This window comes from Lissotriton vulgaris, chromosome 5 (genome assembly GCF_964263255.1).
Source record: "Lissotriton vulgaris chromosome 5, aLisVul1.2, whole genome shotgun sequence".
Lineage (NCBI taxonomy): Eukaryota > Metazoa > Chordata > Amphibia > Caudata > Salamandridae > Lissotriton > Lissotriton vulgaris.
The window spans coordinates 200,466,072-200,488,228 of NC_141693.1; the positions used below are offsets into that span (position 1 = coordinate 200,466,072).

The following is a 22,157-nucleotide window of genomic DNA, read 5'->3' on the forward strand; positions in this document are numbered from 1 at the left end:
GCTCCACTCTGCACTCTGAAGCTCCACTCTGCACTCCGAAGCTCCACTCTGAAGCTCCACTCTGCACTCTGAAGCTCCACTCTGAAGCTCCACTCTGCACTCTGAAGCTCCACTCTGAAGCTCCACTCTGCACTCTGAAGCTCCACTCTGAAGCTCCACTCTGAAGCTCCACTCTGAAGCTCCACTCTGAAGCTCCACTCTGAAGCTCCACTCTGAAGCTCCACTCTGCACTCTGAAGCTCAACTCTGCACTCTGAAGCTCCACTCTGAAGCTCCACTCTGAAGCTCCACTCTGCACTCTGAAGCTCCACTCTGAAGCTCCACTCTGAAGCTCCACTCTGCACTCTGAAGCTCCACTCTGAAGCTCCACTCTGCACTCTGAAGCTCCACTCTGAAGCTCCACTCTGAAGTTCCACTCTGAAGCTCCACTCTGCACTCTGAAGCTCCACTCTGAAGCTCCACTCTGAAGCTCCACTCTGAAGCTCCACTCTGAAGCTCCACTCTGCACTCTGAACGGTCAGACTCCAAAAATCGGCCCTAATCACAATAGTATTATTTCACCTGCGTGAATATAAGTCTTTGAAATTCTGGCCAGTGGTAATACACACAAGTAATATAAAATTGTTGTTCCAAAGAGCATTAAATGGAAATAAAACAAGTACCAGACCCATTGACGCCTGCACCTTAAAAGCGAAACTGACTGAAGCAAGCGCCCGGGCCACGTTGAAAAAAAAAGCCACACACATTAGATGCAGTCAAGGCGCGCTCACGAACTCAGAAGGCACTCCACATGAACAACTACCAGACACATTGACGCCTGCACTTTGAAATGAAACAAAGTGAAACTGACTAAAGGAAGCGCACGGCCCATTAGATGCAGTCAAGGCGCGCTCACGAGGTCAAATCTCCAAAGGAGAAGCTCGTGACAGCCTGACTACAGCAGAAAAAGCTCGTAACAGTCTGATGTCCACAATATTCCCAGAAAAGTGGCAGCATAAGTTGTCTCGCATAGACAGCAAAAGCTTCGCTTTTGCTTTCGTCTAGGCGAGACCTAAAAACAACAGTTGATGGACAGAATGCAGAACAATGTCATACATTCACCCCAGGACAGAGATCAGGGCCTAAATCCATCGTTTTTTTGCTCACCATGCCATTCCAGTTTGAACCTGGCGGTTCGGGCTGGACTGTTCGCATTGGGCGCAGGGTCAAGACTGATTTGCATATGATTGGGTCCAAACTGGAATGGCATGGTGAGCAAAAACACGATGGATTTAGGCCCAGATCTCTGTACTGGGGTGAATGTTTGACATTGTTCTGCATTCTGTCCATCAATTGTTGTTTTTGGATACGAGTTACTGGTACTCTTTGCAAAGGACCGAAGGAAGATTCCTTCGCCAAATCTGTAATTGGAATACTCGGTGAGCCCCCCACGTCTTGCGCTTGGATTTGGGTTCAGTTTCTGTGTATCCCTTCTCTTTGGCAGCTGTATTGAGGTGGGGAAACTCTCTCCTAGGTGGGGAGGAGGGAATGTTAGGAGCAGCTTTGAGGGCTGAAATGTTCCCCCTGTTGAAAGAACAGTCTGTGTTCTTTAAGTCTTTTGAGCAGGCTAATAAAACATTTAGGCTCACCTCGAATATTGATTCTTTTAAACCCAAGTCGGCTCTGGAGACTCTTATAAAAGGCTCAGTGGCCAAAATGAGTTTGACCTGAGTGACTTGGTCGTTTGTAATTTTTAGATGTACCAATAGAAGGGCGATCCTTTTATTGTGCACAAGCACTATGAAAGATATTTAAATGTACTAGGAAGTATTTTTATGTATTTTGTCATAATATGTATAGCGTAATGACACTGCATATTAATATTGTGTTCTTTTTACATTATTTGTAATGTTATTTCATTTAGATTTAGGTCTATATCAATAAATAACATTGGAATAAAAGTTAAGTTAATAATAATTTACTCATTATCTTGTATTTATTAATGGACACATGCATAATGAGTGTGTTAATACTTGCAATCACGGTGTGTTTGATTGTTTTCGGATGCTTCATCGGAGAGGAACCCATTGTCTCGCCCCACTCGCATCAATCAATGGTACCGTCCGCCACCGCTCCTTGCGCGCAATGCCCATAGGGCTAAAAGGGCTTCAGCCCCCCCACACCCCTTCCGCCTCCTCCCGGTCATGTGTACGAGCCTGGGCTGCTGCAGCTCGAGCTGCTTTGGGCTCGGCTGAGCAGCATCTGGAGTCTTATATCCGGCACGCCTGAGTTTTTCACAGGTTTTTAAAGACCATTTGCACATTTACATACCTCTGTAAACTGGTTACTGAGGCTTTGTATTTTTTCAGGTTCCAGTACCTTCCACCCTGGGCCCACACTCTGCCTATTTCTTACATTTGTATTTTAAATTTACTACTGTAGTGTAAGAATGCATTTCATGAAAAGGAATATAAAGTAGGGGTGCCAAAAGAAAAATGTCAGCCATGTGTTTTTTAAAGAGCCTGCAAAGTCCTCGTCTTAAAACTAAATAGGGTTATAAACAAAAAAAGTTGTTATTCAATTGTAATGTGACCTTTCTGTCTTTGTTACCTTTGTTTCCTTTAATTATCAGTCATGGATCATTCAGGCAGCCCTAGAACACAATTAAAAGTGCTTTCTATTTATATTTGCTGCACAGATAAGTGCTGAAAATACAGCTTTAGGTGACTGCCTATTTTTGTACCGTCTGAGACATGAAAATAATGAGCTGGCAACCCTAATCCTGAGACTGGAAGGTTGTTGCAGGATCAGCGCATTATTTATTTCATTCACTCTTAATCCCCTGAATAATGCCATAATAGCAATAGTTTAATTTATATCTGAAACCCTACGTCATCGCCAATAACATGCTGAGTTACTTCAATTGTCTGGGTATGCACCCTGAATTCATACTCACTCCTCTTCTCGCCCTTCACTTTCACGCTCACCCTGTACCCATAGCTATCATAATGAACTCACACTGATCACCATGCACTCACACTGATCACCATGCACTCACACTGATCACCATGCACTCACACTGATCACCATGCACTCATTGCATTTACCCGCTCTCCGTACCCTCACAGTGATCACTCTGCACTCACAGTGCACTTGCGCTGTTCACCCTGTGCCTCCCCCTGCAGTCACATGAGCACAGTTTTCACCCTGCACTAATTTGACACTTCACTCACCTGTCAACCTCGCTGCTCAATCTGCAATCTTCACTCAAACAAACCCATCACTAACCATGTATTCATTCTTCCCACTCTGCACTTACATCCGCACCCAAATTCATATGGTCACCTGACTCCCCCTGCAGTCGCTCCTCATACCCTACTCTCACATTGTTGCATTGCTCACCATGCACTCACATGGACACTCCTGCCACCCACACAGCACAAAGGGTTAATGTGCCTACTACAAAGAATGTGTACCACGCATATCACAGAACTGAGTGTGAGTAAACTAGGAGTAGCGCTATAAAAAAAGAAATACGTGTCAGAAAGGTGCTATAGAGAGATAAGATGCATTGTGGGTCAATGGTAGTGATGGAATTCACGGAGAAGCAAAAAATGGGAGGGTGGCGCCAAAAAAAAGACTGATGCACGTGTTCGACCAGTGCTAGGGCCAGCCCTGACTGGGAGTGTTAACAACCCTCCCCAACCCCACCCCCACCCCCCACCCCCACCTCCCCCAACCAAGGTTCGGGTCTAGTTGCGCCCCTGAGCACGTGGCAACTCTCTGTAGTTTCAGCCAGAGTGCTCAGTGTATTCTCTGGCCTTCTGCCTGACAGGTGTCTGTACTTCCGGACCCTCTTGCTGACAGAGGCCTGCCATTCCGACCAGCATGAGGGGGGCGCGCCAAACCAGCGAGGCACAGATGACTTCCACCGCAGACAGTTTTCCCCCATCTGTCCCTTAAGCCCTGATGGGCTCTCTGTTCTGTGACACTCCTTCAGCCTATTAACATGTGTACGGCAGGGACTGAAACCTCACAACAATGCCTCCCAATCAAAGAGGGGAGAAGGGCGGGGCTTTGTGTTTCTAAAAGGCATTGTTTGTTCTTAGAAGAGGAAAGTGGGCTCGGCTGAGCGGGGAACACCCCCTCCACCAGTGCTGTCTCCCTGGGATACAGGCCTGGCAGTCTGGTATGCATGGGGCAAGCATTAACACCCAATTGTTCGGGAAAACGAGACATCATTACTTTTTGATGGCTCCGGTAGTTCATGCCAAGACAGGTGCTTTCTTGATAGAACCTCTACTTGTCACCCCCACTCACTTTTATCTTTACTTCTTGCTTCCGGTCACTAATGCGGCGCATTGGCGGGGGTAAACAGTTATTTAATAGAAACGTAGAGAAGGAAACCGTCCTCAGCAGCTTCCATTGCAGAAATATGCACCGTTTTTTGTTGTTTTTTCAAAGTCATTTTTATGCGGCACAAACGGGAGTAGCACCGGAAGTAGCACCGGAAGTACCCTTTCATGCTTGGCAAATGCAAGATGGCCGCCTCTGAAGATTCTGCCACTTTCAAGCTAAGCAAAAATGGTCATTTGTGTCCATTTTGTCCCTTTAAAGGCAGAATTTCTTTGAAGCAATTTGTTCAATTGGAAACAAAGGTGTCTTTCAAAGGGGACAAGGGCTTTTGAGATAGTTAATGGTGTTTTTAAGAGTCCACAACTACAATAAATATACAATAGTGTGTTAGACATTTATTTATTATTTTATTTTATTTATTTCATTTATAGGGCGCACAGCTACCCAACAAAGGGTTTCCCGGCGCAACAGATCCCGATATGATACGCTGATGTTAGACATGGATTCTGGGATCCACCCCTGTGATGAAAAATCTGATTGGAGCAAACAGGACTCCACTCTGGCACAAGGGCGAAGCATTCATATTGGCCCAACAGCAGAATCTAGAATTGCACTTTGCTTAGGTGTGGCCACGTGTAACTCTCTTCTCTAAATTCCAAAGTCTGGGACCATGGTCAGTGGCCCAAGGGTTGCTTTGACATGTGACAGTCTGTGCCACAAGCACTTTTTGTCCAGTTGAAGTTCTTTAATATAGTGTGTGGAAAGGTCGTAAGAAATGAATACTCTAGGGGTGTCTGTGTGCATAGATCACAAGACCAGTAGATGATGCGGCTTCATGCACATGGGCTATAAATATGAGTAATAAATAAATAATATATAAAGTTGACTTATAATGTCTTATGGCCTGCCCCCTCTGTTCACAAATTCCAGTTGTGAGCGGTCTACTTGCCCCCATGTGCAGTGACGTTTTAATGCATGGGCAAAGTGGGCTCTGGCCCAGGGCCCAGACTTTCAGGGGGCTCTTGACAGAGTCAGGTCTGTTCTGCAGAGTCTTGCCCTAATGACCTTGCATACTTCTTAAACAGTTGTTTTAAATACTGTTTTCCTTTTATTTATTTTTAATCTACATGATGTGTAAGTCCAGTACAGACATTTTACAGAGGAATGTTGTGTTTATGTTTCATGCAACATCCATAAAAAAGTTTCATTTAGATCAAAATAGGGCCTCACATATGAGAAATGCGAGGGTGTCACATGGGTTATTTGCAGTAATATTGGTGAGCTGCTGCTGTGTTGCGATATTGAAAACACACATAACTATCCCTGAATATTAGATGTAAACACATTTAGAATTTGTAGGAGTGTTACTGTGCACTGTCGGGGCATGAAAGAGCTGAAAATGGATCATAAATTCAAATCTGGTCCGAACAGGGCCCCCAAAATACGTTTGGCCCAGATGACCCTGCCCATTTGTCAGTAGACACTGTAACTGTTGGAATGTTACCCATGAACATGGAAAGAGTTCTTATTTGAAGGCCACATGTTTCACAGCGGTACCCTCTGTAAACAGACCTTTAACTGTGATGTGCCTGGAGCTATCAACCCCCCATCCTGCCTGTTCTGCCTTAGGAAGTATGTGGTAAGACTGTCAGTGACCATGGCAGAAGCATGGCTTCCTTACCATAATTGAGGTGAATGGCATATTCCTCTGGGACTGGAGAGCCACGTACGTTCAGTAGAGGAAGCCCGTGTCGGTCATGATGGAGTCCCCCAGAAAGAGATATGGTATACCAACTTCCGTTTGCTGTCATATTTTTTTAGATTCTTTTCAAAAATGTTTTTGGCAGGAGACCAGAGTGCTAAAGCTAGCTTTCTTTAGCCGGCATGTTGGCTCAGTGAGTTAAATGCTGGCTCTGCATGGCATTCCAACAGAATATAGTGTTCAAAAATAATGTGGACAGAATACCTACTACCACAATATTGTGAATTTAAGTCAAAGCAGTTAGGTATTCTTAACTCCACATATATGTAACTTGATAATTCATATCTATGCAGTGTACTTAGATAGTAAGAATAGTAAATCTGTACTTACCAGCACAATATTGTGGCATTTGATAGTCTCTCGTCAATGTTTTTGGACTCAATATTCTGACATAAAATCACTGCCGACATCGCGTCTGACCAGCAGGTCTTAAATTCGAATCCTGAAATGGCCTGTTCAGCCTTCTATTCTTCAAAGGCCATTAACCATCACACTATCATATTTGCCTCTATTAACACTTGTTATTTTTTGTGTGTTTATGCAGCCAAATGGATTCAGACAATCTCTATAAAAACCTGTTATTATTAATAAAAGCATTGGTACTTGGCAAAAGAACTTACTGTCAGCATTAAGCACTTCACAAACATTGTTGGTTATATTTACACCTTTATAAATGCCCTTAAAAAACCCTTCCTTTGTGATCACCAACTTTATCAGCATTGTGAACTTGCTTTTTGCAGTAATGTTGGTGGCAGTTCTTAACGTGCTGCCCTATACTCTAGGATGCTGTTCTGAACATCTTAGGTAAACGCTTTCTTGTACTCTTTCTTTCCTCAGGGAAGCCTTCAGACGCCCTTATAGACCAAGACATTGAATTCTTAGCATCCTTGCTGAACAAGCAGAATCTTCAAGTGGAGACGGGAGGTAAGTGATACAGGCATGGTCTCTCATTTTCCCCTGTCTCATAGTTTTCTTCAAGAGATTCATCTGTAAACCCTCTGTGGCTGGAATAGCAGCAGCGATCATCTTGCAGGAACCTTCAGAGGGTACCTTGTGTTCATTCCGTTAATGATATCTGCATATTTTGGGAGGACTACAAAATAGAGACGACCAACAAGATTGAAATACTAGAGCCCGCCTTGTGACCCGTTGGCCTGGCTTCAAGCTGCTATGAAGCTCAGCTTTTTTGAGGCTCCCAATTGCTGGGTTTGGCCGCATTCCTAGATGGACATCTTCAAGTCTAGGATGGCTTCTGCTGGTGAAAAGTGGCTGCTTCTTGCGATGGGTAGCCTCCCCATCTATTACGTCTCACTCCATTGGACAGTGTGCCCAAGAGGAGACTGTCACTTCTGTCATCTATTGTAGCGCTCCCCATTGTTCTGCATGGTATCTCAGACCCTTCCACCTTCTTGTACACTCACAAAAGTAACAAAAGTGCTATATAAATACAAACCTTTGTCCTCCTCTATCCTTCTGCTATCATTCCAAATCCAAATAACTGACTAACCTATACACCACTTAAAATGTACTTGCATGTTTCACTATACTAATTCAACACTAATCCTCTGTGGGTCTCGGAGTAGCATGCTACTCGCCGAAAAAGCGCTTTGACGCCTCGTCAGGGGTAGTAAGCGCTATATAAATGCAATTACAATACAATACAATATGTGAGCAGGACCCAGTAGTTAAATTAAAGTGTGTTTTTAGGAGCAGGGTCAACAGATGATTAGATTCAGATGTAAGGTTTAATGGTAAAAAATGAATCCACTCAAAGGAATATGTTGGCACGCAGAGAAGAGCAGATTCAACCTCAGAGAAGCAAATGGCATTGATGGCAAATGTAAGAAAAAAACAAACCTACTGGAGAATTGTGTGTGGGAGCATGATGGAGTGTAAAACAGGATCAGCTGAAGGGAAGTGTATGGTGTGTGGATAAGGGGTGATAATAGGATCTACTGGGGCTTAGAGGATTTTGTGTTAATAGAAACTGAAAGTGGGATCCACTGTATGAAAGGAAAGCAAAAGAACAAGATTGACTGGGAGTGGTGGGGGCATGTGCCTAAAGTATAGGGCCGGCTCATGTGCAGGATTTCTAAGAGGAAATAATCCTTTATTCACAGTTTTATCGAGCGCTCTGCTGGCCACTAACCAGCCTATGTTGCAGGGGCTTAAATTTGGATGCAGGAGCGGAGGTCAACCGAGCTTCTCTGTATGAGCTCCTTAGATTTGGAAAGCGTTTCCCAAGCATTAAAAGACGCCGCTCTCTCTTGCAGCTCCAGCAAGGTCTAAAAAGAAACCTGTTTCCTTGACATTATCCTCACAGCCTGTCATACATTTTCTGCTACGATGATTGACTGTTGAAGTTTCCTGGTGTAATAAGGCATTTCTATTCCTTGTGGGTGCCCATTAAATTTAATTTTTAAAAAAGGAGAAAATAAATACATAAATGCACATTTTAATTCTTCTATTATTCAATTCTGTAGTGTTATTTGAAGAGTGTATTTTGTTTACAGTTCAATGTATCAAAATACTTTTTGCCAGTGTTTTTTGTCACCTCTGCTGTTTCCTGTTACGGCTTGTTTCAGAGCGCCTGCCTTATTTTTTCCCTGTCCAGGTGCCACACACCCTGAGCAAAATGACCCAGCGGGCAATGCCAACGCAGACGAGTCCCTTGTCAAGAACCGGGTGGGCAGCGTCACCACGGACCGCCCGTCCCCCACAAAAGATGGAGTGAAGAGCTCTCCGGTCACCAGAGACAAAATGAGCGACGCTTTGCTTCTAGGTGTGTATATGTATCTACTGTTGCTGTAAACCTGACAAGGCCATCTTCTCCTTCGCAGTGGGGCCAGGAGGGGGCGCGTGCAGATGCAGTCATTTTTATTTGGATTTAACAGTCTTGTTCCATCCCTTCCTTCAAAATTCCTATTAGATTTTTCAGACATGGTTCCAAGAAAAGAGCTGCAATTGTGGGCACCTAGAGCTTTGTACAGTGATAAAACAATGTCTCTAGCCTGGCCTTCCATGCCCCTTCTAGTGTAGGATAAGACACACCCGCCACAAAAATCGTTTGTAGCATGACATTTTACACTGAGCATCTGTCTTCCTGGTTCTCTGCTCTAGTTGTTACTACCAGATGCCTCAATTTCAGATGCTGAAAACAAGAGAGAACCTGGCAATAAGACGCTGTGAGCAGTGTAGGCAAGGGAGGTGCCAAGTTTGGATCCCACCCAACCCTAAATCAACCGAGTCAGTTAACTTATATGAGATGTTTTCACATGAGCCATATATAATCAAAGCACAATATAAAAAACACCAATTAGCTAAACAACACATCCTGAATGCATTTTTAAATTCCTTGACCATATCACTGTATATAATTCTACATTTCTAAGCTAGGCATAACATTTGCACTATATCTTTTTTGTGGTAGCCGGGTTGGTCTTGGCCAGACTAAAGTTAGCAAGAAAGAAAAGACCGTGATCAAGGTAGCCTGCACTGATAAAGGGGGCTAGGTAATGCAATACCAGTCCAGTTGTCACGTCACTGCTCTAAGAATCAGGTTTCCTGCATACCGGCTCCAGCGGAGTCAGAAATGTCGCTGTTGCAGAGAGAAGGGGAGTCCGCTACCTACAGCTATACGTTTTCTAGATTTCTCTCGAACTAGGCAGGGAAATGGATTTTCTAGACCATCTGACACTAAGGACTTACAGCTAGATTCATGAAAGTAAATTGCGCTCGCAATGGGCCAGATTCTGAGAATCTGGCCCTTTGCGAGCGCAATTTTTGCATTTGGGATTCATCATCCCAAATGCAAAAATCGCTATTTGCGAAATCGCATATTTGCGAGGAATTGTATTTAAGGAATCTCTATTAGAGATTCCTTAAATGCAATTCATTAACCAATTTTAAATTGCGAATTCGCAAAATTATGCCTCTATTTACCACGAAGTCTGACTTTGTGGTAAACAGCGAAAGAAATAGAAATATGCACTTTAGTGCATTTTTCTCTGTTGCATGTTACACACACACATGTCCTTTGGACATGTGTGTGCGCAACACCTGTGTAAATTGGCATTTCAGGGGTGCTACAGGGTGTCCTTTGGACACCCCTGGCACCCTTGAAATCGCTATCTTATTTGCGATTAGCAATTTGCTAATCGCAAATAAGGAATGTGTAGGAATCGTATTTTATTTAGCGATTCCTACATGAATCCCGTTTTGCAAGTCCTTAATAGCGATTCCTTATGAATCGCTATTAAAGACTCGCAAAACGGGTCTTGGATGAATCTACGTGTTAGTCTATGTGCCAACCTAAGACAAAGAACCTAGTGGACTGCTGCCCCCGCAATCCACTGAGCATTACTTGAGTGAGGTGCTTTAAGGGCGCAATCAGTCCAGTGAGATTTCTCAAGGATAGTTAGTGAAACACTAACCCTCTTTCATCATGAATAGGTACATTCAAGAGCACTAGGAAATTAGTAATGTATTTTCAAGATTTATTAAAATCAAGATCCTGTCCTAGTGCACACAATGTGAATAGTAACTATTATGAAAATAAACACGACAGTGGCAATGATACTTGTCAGGAGGCAAAACAATAGGAAAGATTATAATGGTAGTATATGGTTTCTTTACATCAATATCCCTACCCCGACTTTACCTCAGCAAACTGAGCTAAACCTAGCACCAAAAGAAGCCTAGTTCGGGATTCATAGATGGTTCAAGCTCGCATAGCTTTTATGAACAATTGAAGCAATGTTAAGTAAAGAAACAGCAACTGCTTTTCTTGCCTCCCCGGCTATGTCCTTGAGTCGACAAAGTGTCCTCTCTGTGGCATTCAGCAAGGAAACTGTGTTTACGGACACTGCATGAGCTTCCGTCTCATAGCCCAGGAGGGAAATATCTCTCTATTTAATAAAACTTTGTTTCAGTTTATATATCTCTGTCTGAACACTGATGAACATGTTCAAAATAAACAATTAATAGTAAAGACCTTTTACCTTCTTACATTCTGTGCCTCATTGCTTATTATTTTTAAAAAATAACTGCAAAGGCATTAAAACTCTGCAGAATTATTTAAGCAAGCTGAATTATCACATTGCAATGAATAATGTCATTAATACATATGAATTTGTTATATGAAAAATACACATAAATAAATGAACATATATTATTCAGAAACTGACTGCACCAGAGTGGTGGAGATGTTGGGATCGATGTGCACCCTCAAGCCATATCTTATTCCTGCATATGTGGGTTCCACTCTTGCAAAATTCCCACCCTTGTACACTTTCAGTGAAGTTGCATAAATGCTTTAGTGTTTCTCACTGTGCAATCAGCTACATTTCACATTTTTATGTTCTAGAAATGTGAATATTTTAATTTCTCTTTTGTGACTTTTTAGTTTATATTAAAGAACAAATATGCATTAATAACCCAACAACCACAACTTTTGATTCTATATTAATATCATGAGCAAAGCCATTCTAATCTACTTAACCTTAACCATGCCTTTGTTTTCCTTTAGGTCTTGTAGTGACATGCACAGTGGCTGGGGTTACCGCTCTGATTGTGGCTGCGATATGTTGGTGTCGGTAAGTTGAAAAGTTGCAAAAACGCTGATACCAGAGAGTCAGTAAGAAATTAGGCAAGATTTAGAAAAGTGCTGTGATTGGTTGAGGAGCTGCTTTTTGGGTCTTCGCAGCAAGGTGTACGGACAGAAGTCACACCTTTCCTGAGTAGCAGTACATGGTATAAGTTGAAGTATCAATTACCTCAAAGTGGCTGCACCATAGAGAGACTTTTAAAAAGATGTCTTAAAAAGTGTATCCTAAAGTGGAAAAAATGTATGTAGTGCAGTGTAGATGCAATGTTGATGTGTGATTTAACTCTGTCTTAATGTAGACTGCGGAAGGAGATGAAGCTGGCTGCAAAAACAGACTACTCATCTAACAAAGCATCCGGGCCACCACCATATGACAGATCCTCGGTACGTTTACAATGTTGTCTCTGTTTAATATCATAGAATCATTTTGTGAAACCTGATCTTATATAGGATAACAGACATGACTTCCCATTGGTTGGCACATTCATCTTCCTGTTGGATAACATGTACAAGGTTTCAGTGGGTGATACCCCATGATTTTCCACTTTGTGATAGACATGAGTTTCAATTTGAGAGGGCATGCATTTCCGTTTCGTGACCCATGACTTCATGCTGGCTGGTACCCTAAGTGGTTCACATGAAGGCAACGTGACTCCTGTTTGGTGGCACCAGCAATGATGTAAAGGTGTTCTGCACTTAAGATAAAATATTGCTTTACCACTGCTGCACTCTAAATCCAGACAAAAAACGACAATTTCCAGATCTTTGCTTGTATTTGGCCATCATGGAGTGATGGTGAACAGGGGCTGATCATTTTGCCGCAGTTTGTGGAAGTACTAGCCCCAGGTGACACAAGCAAATTCAGTGACTAACACATACAAATTTACTGTGGATGGAACGAGCTTACAACATTGAATCGGGCTGTGCATCGGATTTACCATCAGAGGCCACTGATGGCTTTACATTAGATAACGCACATGAGTTCCATTGGACAATACACAAGTGTTCAGTGAATGTCCACTCATGAATATTTCCTTTTGGTGACAAACAGAACTTTCAGTTTGGTAACAAACAAAACTTTCCATGTATGACAATTGTAAACTTTCTATATGGGGATGAGAAGCAGGACTGTATGTTGTAGGGCAAATATAACTTTCCATTAGATTAAAAACAGGCATTTATATTGGGTTACACACATGTCTTTTAGTAGAGTTACACACAAGGCTTTCCATGGAGTTACAAACAATACTTTTCACTGGGTTACAAACATGACTTTTCACTGGGTTACAAACATGACTTTCCACTGGGTTACAAACATGACTTTCCTTTGGGTTAAAAGCTTGACTTTCCATTGGGTTATAAACATAACTTTCCTCTGAGTTACAAACACGACTTTCCACTGGGTAACAAACATAACTTCCCACTGGGTTACACACACGACTTTCCACTTGGTTACAAACATGACTTTCCACTGGGTTACAACCATGATTTTCCTTCAGGTTGCAAACTTTACTTTCCATTGGGTTACAAACATAACATTCCACTGGGTTACAAACATGACTTTACATTAGGTTGTACTTGTGCGTTTCCACTAGGTTACTCACGACTTTCAGTTGGGTTACAATCATAAATTTCCAAATATAATTTTCCATTGGATTATAACATAAATTGTCAAGCCTAATTTTCCATTGGGTTTCAAAATTAACTTTTTAAAGATAACTTCCTGTCGATTTACAAAGGTGATTTTCCTATGAATCATCCTTTTTCATTGGGTGACAAACAGCTTTACATTAGGTGTAACTCATATTTCGATCATATATATCACGCAAAGAAAAAAAAAGCCAACTCCCTCCAATGCACTACTCGGTCTCATCCTGGACATCTTTCAATATATCCTTTCGCTCCACTCTCTGACTCATCCCAAACCTCGCTCTCCTACTAGGATCTACCTAAGATCCTTTCTTGACTCCTCTCTCCTCTATCCCTCCTTGACTCACCCCAAACGTCATTCTACTACGATCTCCCATATAACCCTTTCTGGACTCTTCCTTCCTTGACTCACCCCAAATCTCATTTTACTTCTATGATCTCCCATCAGATCCTTTCTAGCCTCTTCCCTCCTGTATCCCTCCTCTTGATCATCCCAAACATCATTTTACTACTACGATCTCCCTATTAACCCTTTCTATATTCTTCCCTCCTCCAGTCCTCTTTTTAGTTATCCCAAGCTTCATCAGACAAATATGAACTCCCGAATAACACTATCTAGACTCTTCCTTCCTCTAGCCCGCCTGTATCCTATTCAATCAAACTTAGACTCACATGTCCACCATTCAAATTAACAATTTGTATTTCCCTAGACTAATCCACCACTAATCCTTTGGGTTCCGGAGAAGCGTGCTACTCAGCAAAAAGCACTTAAACAGCTCTTCAGGGGTAGTAAGGGCTATATAAATACAATAGAATACAATACGAAGGGGTTTGTCAAAAGCAAGAGTTGAAGACCTGGATCAGTGAGGCCTTTGTCAGATTAGACCCAGCTTCATGTTTCCAGTGTTGTAATGTCACTCCTTTGCTTTCAGCCAGTAGACAAGAAGCTTGCTCAGAGCGCCCAGATGTACCACTACCAGCATCAGAAGCAGCAGATGTTATCCATGGAGAAGTAAGTATGGATTGCCCCTGTGGCTCTGTTCCACAGCTGTATGGGTTATATTATCTGATAGCTTTTGCATTCTGAGCACAGATGTGCCAAGACAGTGAGCTTTGCTTTCGACAACATCTGATTTCTTTTCTTAATGACTTTGCCAACTTCCTAACTTTCTCTAGATTGTTGAACTTTGAAAAAACCCATTATGGGAGAAAAATCTGTCAAAAGTAAGTTTTACGACAGTAAGCCCACAGAACACACTTTATAGGGTAAATTATCCTGCAATTAGGTTTTTTTGTGGAACTAATCTCCATCAAAACATTTGTGTGGCAAATTTCACACACAGGTGAAATTGTGCTGGGGTCAAATATTTATAAAGAGTGTGTGCGTTGCCGTTGATGGCGCTCTCCCTCCAAAGAAATGCTGGTCGGTGTGTAATGATTGGCTCCCTGCAGGACCAGGGCCATGCCTGTGTGTTTAACGCCTCTCTCCAGAGCGAGGCTCCCTGGATGCAGAAGGCAGATTTCCTCGTAGAAAATGCTCTGAAATTATTCATATTGAAAGTTTGTTTGTGTGACGGCCCCTAAAAGGCAGGTTAGAAGGTGAGTGCGAAGAAAGTCAGGCTCGTGTTAAGCGTGTTTTTTTTTTTTGTTTTTTTTTTAATAAAGAACTAAAGACGAACCAAAGCTGCCAGACTCCAACACGACGTCAGACGAGGAGAACGAGGACGGGGATTTCACGGTGTACGAGTGCCCCGGACTGGCTCCTGTGAGTACACGGCCTCCCACGCCAGCTATATTTCTTGAAATAATCCGTGTAACGAGCCTTGTGGGTGAAACTGGTTTTCCGGCCCAAATACTTAAATGTCCGTGAGAACAAATTTAATTTGGAAGGTTATCGTGCCACAGCGCTACGAGGCGGTCAAAGGTTGGCGCTTGACAGAACATAAAAGTAGAAATGACCATGTTCTTTCACTGTTACGTATCACCATGTAATGGAACAACTTAGTAAAAACTCGTGGCCATAAGTAGTATGAAAATAAAACAATTTGTGACATTAAAAACTCCAGGTAGCTCACTGTCCGCTGGGTAAATGTCAAACAGCTGCGCCCTGTTGGCATACTAACCCCAGTGATCTGCGGGTTTGCTGTTAAGCGGGCTTCTCTTTAATTCTTTCAAACTCGGAGAGCAGAACCTTCACAAACCTAGTGCCTAAATGCAAGGTCCCCGGAACCCTCCTGGTAGGTGTGTGTGATCTGGGCTGTGTGAGGTAAGACTTGTTTATTTGGCGTGAGCCCGTCGACGTCTGGGGCAGAAATTTCCCATCAGGGCGGAAGTGGTACATAGCATGATATTGTATTGTATTTGCATTTATATAGCGCTTACTACCCCTGACGAGGCGTCGAAGCGCTTTTTTTGGCGAGTAGTACGCTACTCCGGAACACATAGAGGATTAGTGTTGAATTAGTATAGTGAAACATGCAAGTGCATTTTAAGTGGTGGATAGGTTAGTCAGTTACTTGGATTTGGGATGATAGCAGAACGGTAGAGGAGGAAAAAAGTGCTGAATGGAGAGGGGTGATCTGTGAAACAAAAAAAACAATAGACAGCTTGTATCAGAGGGTCTCGAGCTAGACTTGTTCAGAGTGTGGTTACAATGTGTTTTTAGGTGGATGTGGTAATTATTTGATTATATTATTACATATCTACGGCAATATTTTACCACCTGTTGTGTTACTTTTTTCATGATATTTATTGGTTTAATTTGTCTCTGCTCTCTGAACATTTGTAAAGCGCTCCGATACCCGCAAGGTCATGTTCACGCTACATACAACTTTCAACATAAATAAATAAGTGTATGGTGGGTGGCATTATATGTGTGATATATAGCGAGTATGGACATGTGTATGACGCGCTGTACATGTGGGAACTGAGGATGTCTCGCTTTTCCATGGATGCTGTAATGGAAGTGTGTGTGTGTGTTTGTGGTAGAGATATGCGCGACGCATGTGCTGAGGGCGCTGTGTTTTGTCTATGTGCATGCTGCTGGCTCTGCGTGTGGGTGTGCTTTACATGTGTGGGGTGAGGGCATGTTACAGGTGCTGAGAATGTGTGTGATGCCTGGTAGGGGAGGAAGTGGGCGCTGCCTCTCAGGGGTTGCAGTCACTATATTTCCATGGGTGCAGTGGTTGCTTTTGTTGATGAGCCGCGTGTGCTAGGTGTGCATGTGGAGTTTGTTTTAGTATCTGTGTGGTGTGGACAGTGGAACGGTAATTGTGTGGGGGGGGGGGGCTACATTACAGGTTTGGGGAGTGGTGTGCAGCAGATGTGGGTGCGTAGGATGCCCTATTGTGCCTGTGTGTGTTTGTGAGGGGTGTGTGCACTTTCCTGAGCATCCCATGTGCGGAGAGCCCATCGCGTGAGGGCTCCCGGGCCCCCTATGAGCGAGCCCGGCCTCTGAGGCCCGAGGAGGGTGGGCTCGGGCGGAGAGGCCGGCCCCTGACATATTAACTTGTCCCTTTGTTGGGGTCTCTTCATCCACTCCTCCCGCCTTTCATGGCCCTTGTCAGAAGCTAAAGCATGAAAAGCACGGGGAGTCCCGGGGGGCCCGGACAGGCTTTCACGTGGTAATGGCGCTGCTGATGAGCCATCGGGGAGAGATGATGGACCCTAAAGCGCCGTTCACGGCCCATTAAATGCTTGTTTGTTGGACACAGGCAGTCTGGGGGAGCGGGCAGCCGGCCATACCTCCGGACCGCTCCGCGCCTTCTGTTTGCCCCCTGCCTGAAAGGTGACAGGCGGGAGGTTTACAGGAGCGCTGGGGCTATTAGACCCATTTCCCTTCCTGGCCTCCCTGCTGGGAGCGCTGCTGCCCCACCAGCGCTGCCCGGGCTCCCCGCTGGCCCCCCTCTGCCCCCCTGAGACGGGCCTCAGCACAGAGAGCCACAGGAAACGCCATAAAGGGGCAGAAAGGCCCAGGCAACAAAAGCAGCAATCACTGCCACGTAATGGCGTCATTACCAGCCGATTCAAAGCACAGAGCTTTATTGGCATGACAAATATAAACATTCATGTCTGGGACAATAGCGAAGCCGTCGTGCTGCCTGTCTGCACAGGTCAGTCAGGTTGTGCACATGCTGCTGCAGGGCCAGAGGACGAACCGAGGCCCAATGGACTGACGCTTGGTCTGTGAAATGGGGAGATCTGGGCTGTAATCCCGGCGTCCTCACTTACACAACATGTGATTCTGGGCAGATTCACTTATCTACCTGTACTTTACTTCCCCTAACTTTTGAACGGAGTCAGATCTGTAAATAGTGACGTATTAATTAATCCCCCATATAAACAATCCTCTCCAATCCCACCTGCTTCACCCGTCTTTCTAAAGAAGCCAATAAGATATCTCAGTGAGCTAAGGCCTTGCTCACTAGATCTACTTGCACTGCACACTCACCAACTCAGTATTCGACAGGTCTGGCTGAGCCCTTATTCCTTCAGAGCACGATCTATCGAATGCCAGTGAGATGTGCAATTGAAACACTTGTTAATTATAGTGCCCTGAAACCGTCAACTGCGGTAGCGAGCTCTATTTAAAAAAAATAATCTTATGTTGTACTTTCTCTCATTCATTTTCACACACATACACTGTCGGAGTTTGTGTGAACAGAAGTCCTTATTTGTAGTTTCAGATAAGGGGCCTGAGATTGAATGGTTGACCCCTTCTGGGCATTGTTATGTTATGTTATATATAGCACACAGTCGGGTCTCGTAGTGTTTAGGATCCTGCGAGCTTCCGTCCATACATTACGCAGCTTTCGCACAGGAGCATGAAATGGGCCCTGAGGCTTACGCCGTGGAGGTGACCAGTAATGTTTTCCCTCACCACAAACAAGACAAAGACAGCACACCACCCCGGCTTGTGTGATTACCAAGGGTCATTCTTCAAGCTTAACATACAATTATGTTTGCATTTACAGTATCAACGCTAATTATACAAGGTATGATCATAGTTAGCATCCAGGACTTTAAGGGTTAATCGTTGCATTCTGTTTCAACTGTTTACATCCGGTGACACCATCTATCTGTTCATTGGAGGCCGGCCATTGGACAACGGCCCGCCCGAGCGCAAGGCTCAGCACTGACCCCCATCCCCCCTCCCCCCCCCCCCCCCCCCCCCCCCGCCCCTTGCTCTTCCCACAGCAAAGGACAGAGACTCAAACTACCCGAGTCAATGCCCAGGTGTTTTTCAGCTGGGATTATCTGGAGCATGTGTCTGCAGGTGTTCATGGCAGGCATTCCATGCCGCCACCCATAAACACCACCAGCAGACAGCTCTATAGTTCAAATCACATGCACAAAATACACTGCTTGTTTCATACACCCCCGACACATAGCCTTCTATTACAATTGACAGTTGGGTTTAGGAAAAACGGCGTTCCAGCGAGGATGGTGGCCTTGGGCCTGGGTGTCTCAGCGCCGACGTCTGCTGGCCCACCTGCCGGAAACGGATGGAACTGACCTACAGACAGGGCCGGCTGAAACAAAGCCAACCTTGACCCAGGATGGAGGGACATTCCTCGTCCTTTCCCCATCCACCACCCGCCCGCTCCTCAAGGGCTGTTCACAGGAGCAAGAGCCACGATGGCCGCCCACCTAACTTTCCTTCCCCCCTGAACATAGATGTCAGTTCAGTTCAGTTCAAATTCTTTTATTCGGTTAGAAAATTAGTTAACCATAAAAAGTACATCATAATTTGAAAATACATATTTACATAAATGCGGAACAAGTAATGCTATTACAATATTACAGTACAATTTTTAAAAAAAAGCCTATAACGTTACAGAAAAAATAACAGAAGGGAAAAATACACTTTCAGTCAACTACCAGCACAATGTTTCAAAGTGTTAGATCCTCGTTCCTTATTGTTTTACGTATTATTATGCATGATTTCAAATACATTGCCAGGCTTTTAGCCTCGTGTTGTGAATTTGGCTGTTGCAATGCAAGAAGCGCTGGTCGACAGGTCCTCAACCCCATCTGACGCAACACGGGCAAAACCCAGCGTTTGCGGGGTATGGCGTAATAGTAACAGAAAAAAGCTACATGCATGGTGGATTGGGATGAGACCTTATCGCATGGGCATTTCTCTAAGTTGTGGGACCAATTTAATGGGTTTGGGAAGGTTATCAATCGGAAAAACAAATTAAAACGAAACCTGGTTATAAGGTATTTTTCGTAGTTAGTCAAATAATAAGTGAGGTAAGGCTGTAAGCCTGGAGAGACTTGTACCATCATAACGTGGGCATTTGATTGCTTGGGTAATTCGCCGCTCAAACGAAGTTCCCTAAGGTGGTTAAGACAATGGCACTTAAAGGTTTTCCTACTTAGCTCACTGATTAATGACGGCTCTGTTACGTATTGATTAAGATCCAGATCTTCCAAGAAGTTGACAACGTAAGCCAACCATGGGATCTTTTTCCAAGAGGACAGCCCCAGGCAATCCGAAATCAGGGCCCGAGTAAGGTGACATTCAGGCTTAGACCAGATACGATGCCATAGGAGCATTGGTTGACATTTGATGTAATCAGCTAGGTAGTCAATCCCAAGCTCGATATGGCATCCGTATGTGGGGGCACTCTGGGGAAGGGCCAACAGGTATTTTGCAAAGCCATTTTGAATTTTTTGGAGTTCGGCCGTATTTACATAACCCCATACGCCAGCCCCATATGTAGCAATGCTCTGGCACTTAGCTTGATGGATTTTAAGTAGTGTGGGGGGAGATGGCTTACCCAGTTTTCTAGAAAATGAAATTAGGGCAGATGTAGCACGCTGGTATAGCAGTTTTCTAGTTACCAGTGCCCTTTTCCACGTTAGCTGGTCATCTATTAATATACCCAAATAAGGGTATTCCCTGACTCGTTCTAATTTTGAATGCTCGATAGTGAGATACTTCGAGCTTGTCACCTTGGGCCCCGTTTTCATAACAAAGGTCTTGGTCTTATTTACCTTTAACCCCAGGGAAAGCATATAGTTGCAGTATTTGTCTAGTTGCTTCTGTAATTGAACCAGGGATCTAGCAAAGATAACTGAATCATCAGCGTAGAGCAGTGCTGGGATAGGGCGATGGTTAATGGTAGGTAGGTCCTGGCTCCCTTCAAGCGTGGCTGCTTCCAAACCATTCGTATATAAATTAAACAAGAAGGGAGCCAGGACGCAACCCTGCCTAACTCCACGTGTTATTTGAAAGGAAGATGTTAATTCGCCACCTGTTCCAAACCTTACGCGAGCCGAAGCTTCAGAATAAAGCTCGCGCAAGAATTTGATTAGCGGCGGGTCGACCCCCAATTTCTCCAGGATGGGCCATAGCTTGGCATGAATTACACAGTCAAACGCCGCACTAAGGTCGACGTAAACCATGTATAGGTTTCCCCGTTTGGCTCCCACATACTTTCCTATTAGAAGTGCTAAATTTAAAGCCTGTTCAACAGTGCCCAGTCCCTCCCGGAATCCATACTGGAGGTCGGTGATGATGTTATTCTCCGCCGCCCAATCCTGCAAATGGTCAAGGATTAGGCGACCCGCGACTTTTCCCAATGAATCCAGGAGGGAGATGGGCCTGTAGCAGGCAGGGTCATTTCTATCCCCTTTTTTAAAAATAGGAAGAAGTATGGAGGAAGACCAAGAATCCAGAAGGCCAGTGCTAAGAACTGCTGTCATTAGCTGGGTGATAATTGGAGACCATAGGTCGATGTTAGAGACAAATATATCTAATGGGACGCCGTCCGGGCCAGGAGCCTTTCCAGTTTTTGAGGAGGATAGTGCGGTTATAACCTCCCCCAGGGTAAAGGATAGATCAATTGGGTACACTCCTTTTCTTGGGGATCTAGATTCTTGATTGAATTGTGCCACACTGTCCGGGGGGAGATCACTAAAGATCTTAGAAAAGTGAGTCACCCACTCGTCCGCGGACACTGCTACGTCTAGGTATTGATGGGATTTGGCCTCAAGCAAGAAAGGAGATTTTACAACTTGCCAGAACTGAGAGCTGTCCTTTGTTTGGCAGCTCTCATGTAGCTGTGCCCATAGTTTTTCCTTCATCTCTTTTTTACATCTGATTTGGGCCTGCTTATATTCAGATCTTAGCTTAGCTATTTTGGCGTTGTCTCTGACTGGATTATGGAGTTCTTTCTTTAGGGCATTTAGTGCTTTTCGACATGCCGTGTTGAACCATTTTGGACCTGGATGGGTACCTGATTTGTGGGTTCGGACTAGTACACTCTGGATAGTTTTGAGGATTTCCCCAAAACTGGAAATGATTTGCTCAGGGGTAGAATCCTCATCAAGGCAGGAATTTATCCAGGGGAGTGCTTTGGTTACAATTTTAGTTGTTGTTATTTGGGGGTCTACCCGGGACCATTTCACCGAATAACCATTGGTTCTGTCCATAATTAATGCATTTTGAGTCAGTAAACTCTTCAGTGTAGGCTGATGATTATTAGAAAATAACTTCAGTACAATGCTGTTGGAAAAATGATCGCCAGATACTTCTGTACCTGTAGTAAACTGGAAAAGCGTACCCTTTAAAGAATATGAACACAAAATAAAATCTATAATACTAAAGCAGCCCCTACCGTGGAAAGTGGGTTTGAATTCCACTTGGGGGTAGACAAGTTCATTGGCATACAACAATTCTAAAAACATTAAACTTTCGTTAATGGAATCTCCTACCGGGGAGTGAATAAAATGTGTCAGTGGGCAGTCGTTTTCGTCTGAAAGGCCACAATCAGTTGTCCTATATTTTGGGCACAGT

The 22,157-nt window shown here is 44.0% G+C and overlaps 1 protein-coding gene across 2 annotated transcripts in view; it reads left to right on the forward strand.

Annotated features, from left to right (window-relative positions):
* The window catches only part of NPDC1 (neural proliferation, differentiation and control 1), a 475,224-nt gene that overhangs the window by 413,609 nt on the left and 39,458 nt on the right, over window positions 1–22,157 (forward strand). For both annotated transcript variants that reach the window (XM_086921156.1, XM_086921157.1), the window contains 6 exons: window positions 6,934–7,020; window positions 8,711–8,878; window positions 11,624–11,690; window positions 12,001–12,085; window positions 14,284–14,363; window positions 15,017–15,116. In XM_086921156.1, the coding sequence (XP_086777282.1) occupies window positions 6,934–7,020; window positions 8,711–8,878; window positions 11,624–11,690; window positions 12,001–12,085; window positions 14,284–14,363; window positions 15,017–15,116 (587 nt within the window). The remainder of the gene's footprint in view (window positions 1–6,933; window positions 7,021–8,710; window positions 8,879–11,623; window positions 11,691–12,000; window positions 12,086–14,283; window positions 14,364–15,016; window positions 15,117–22,157) is intronic.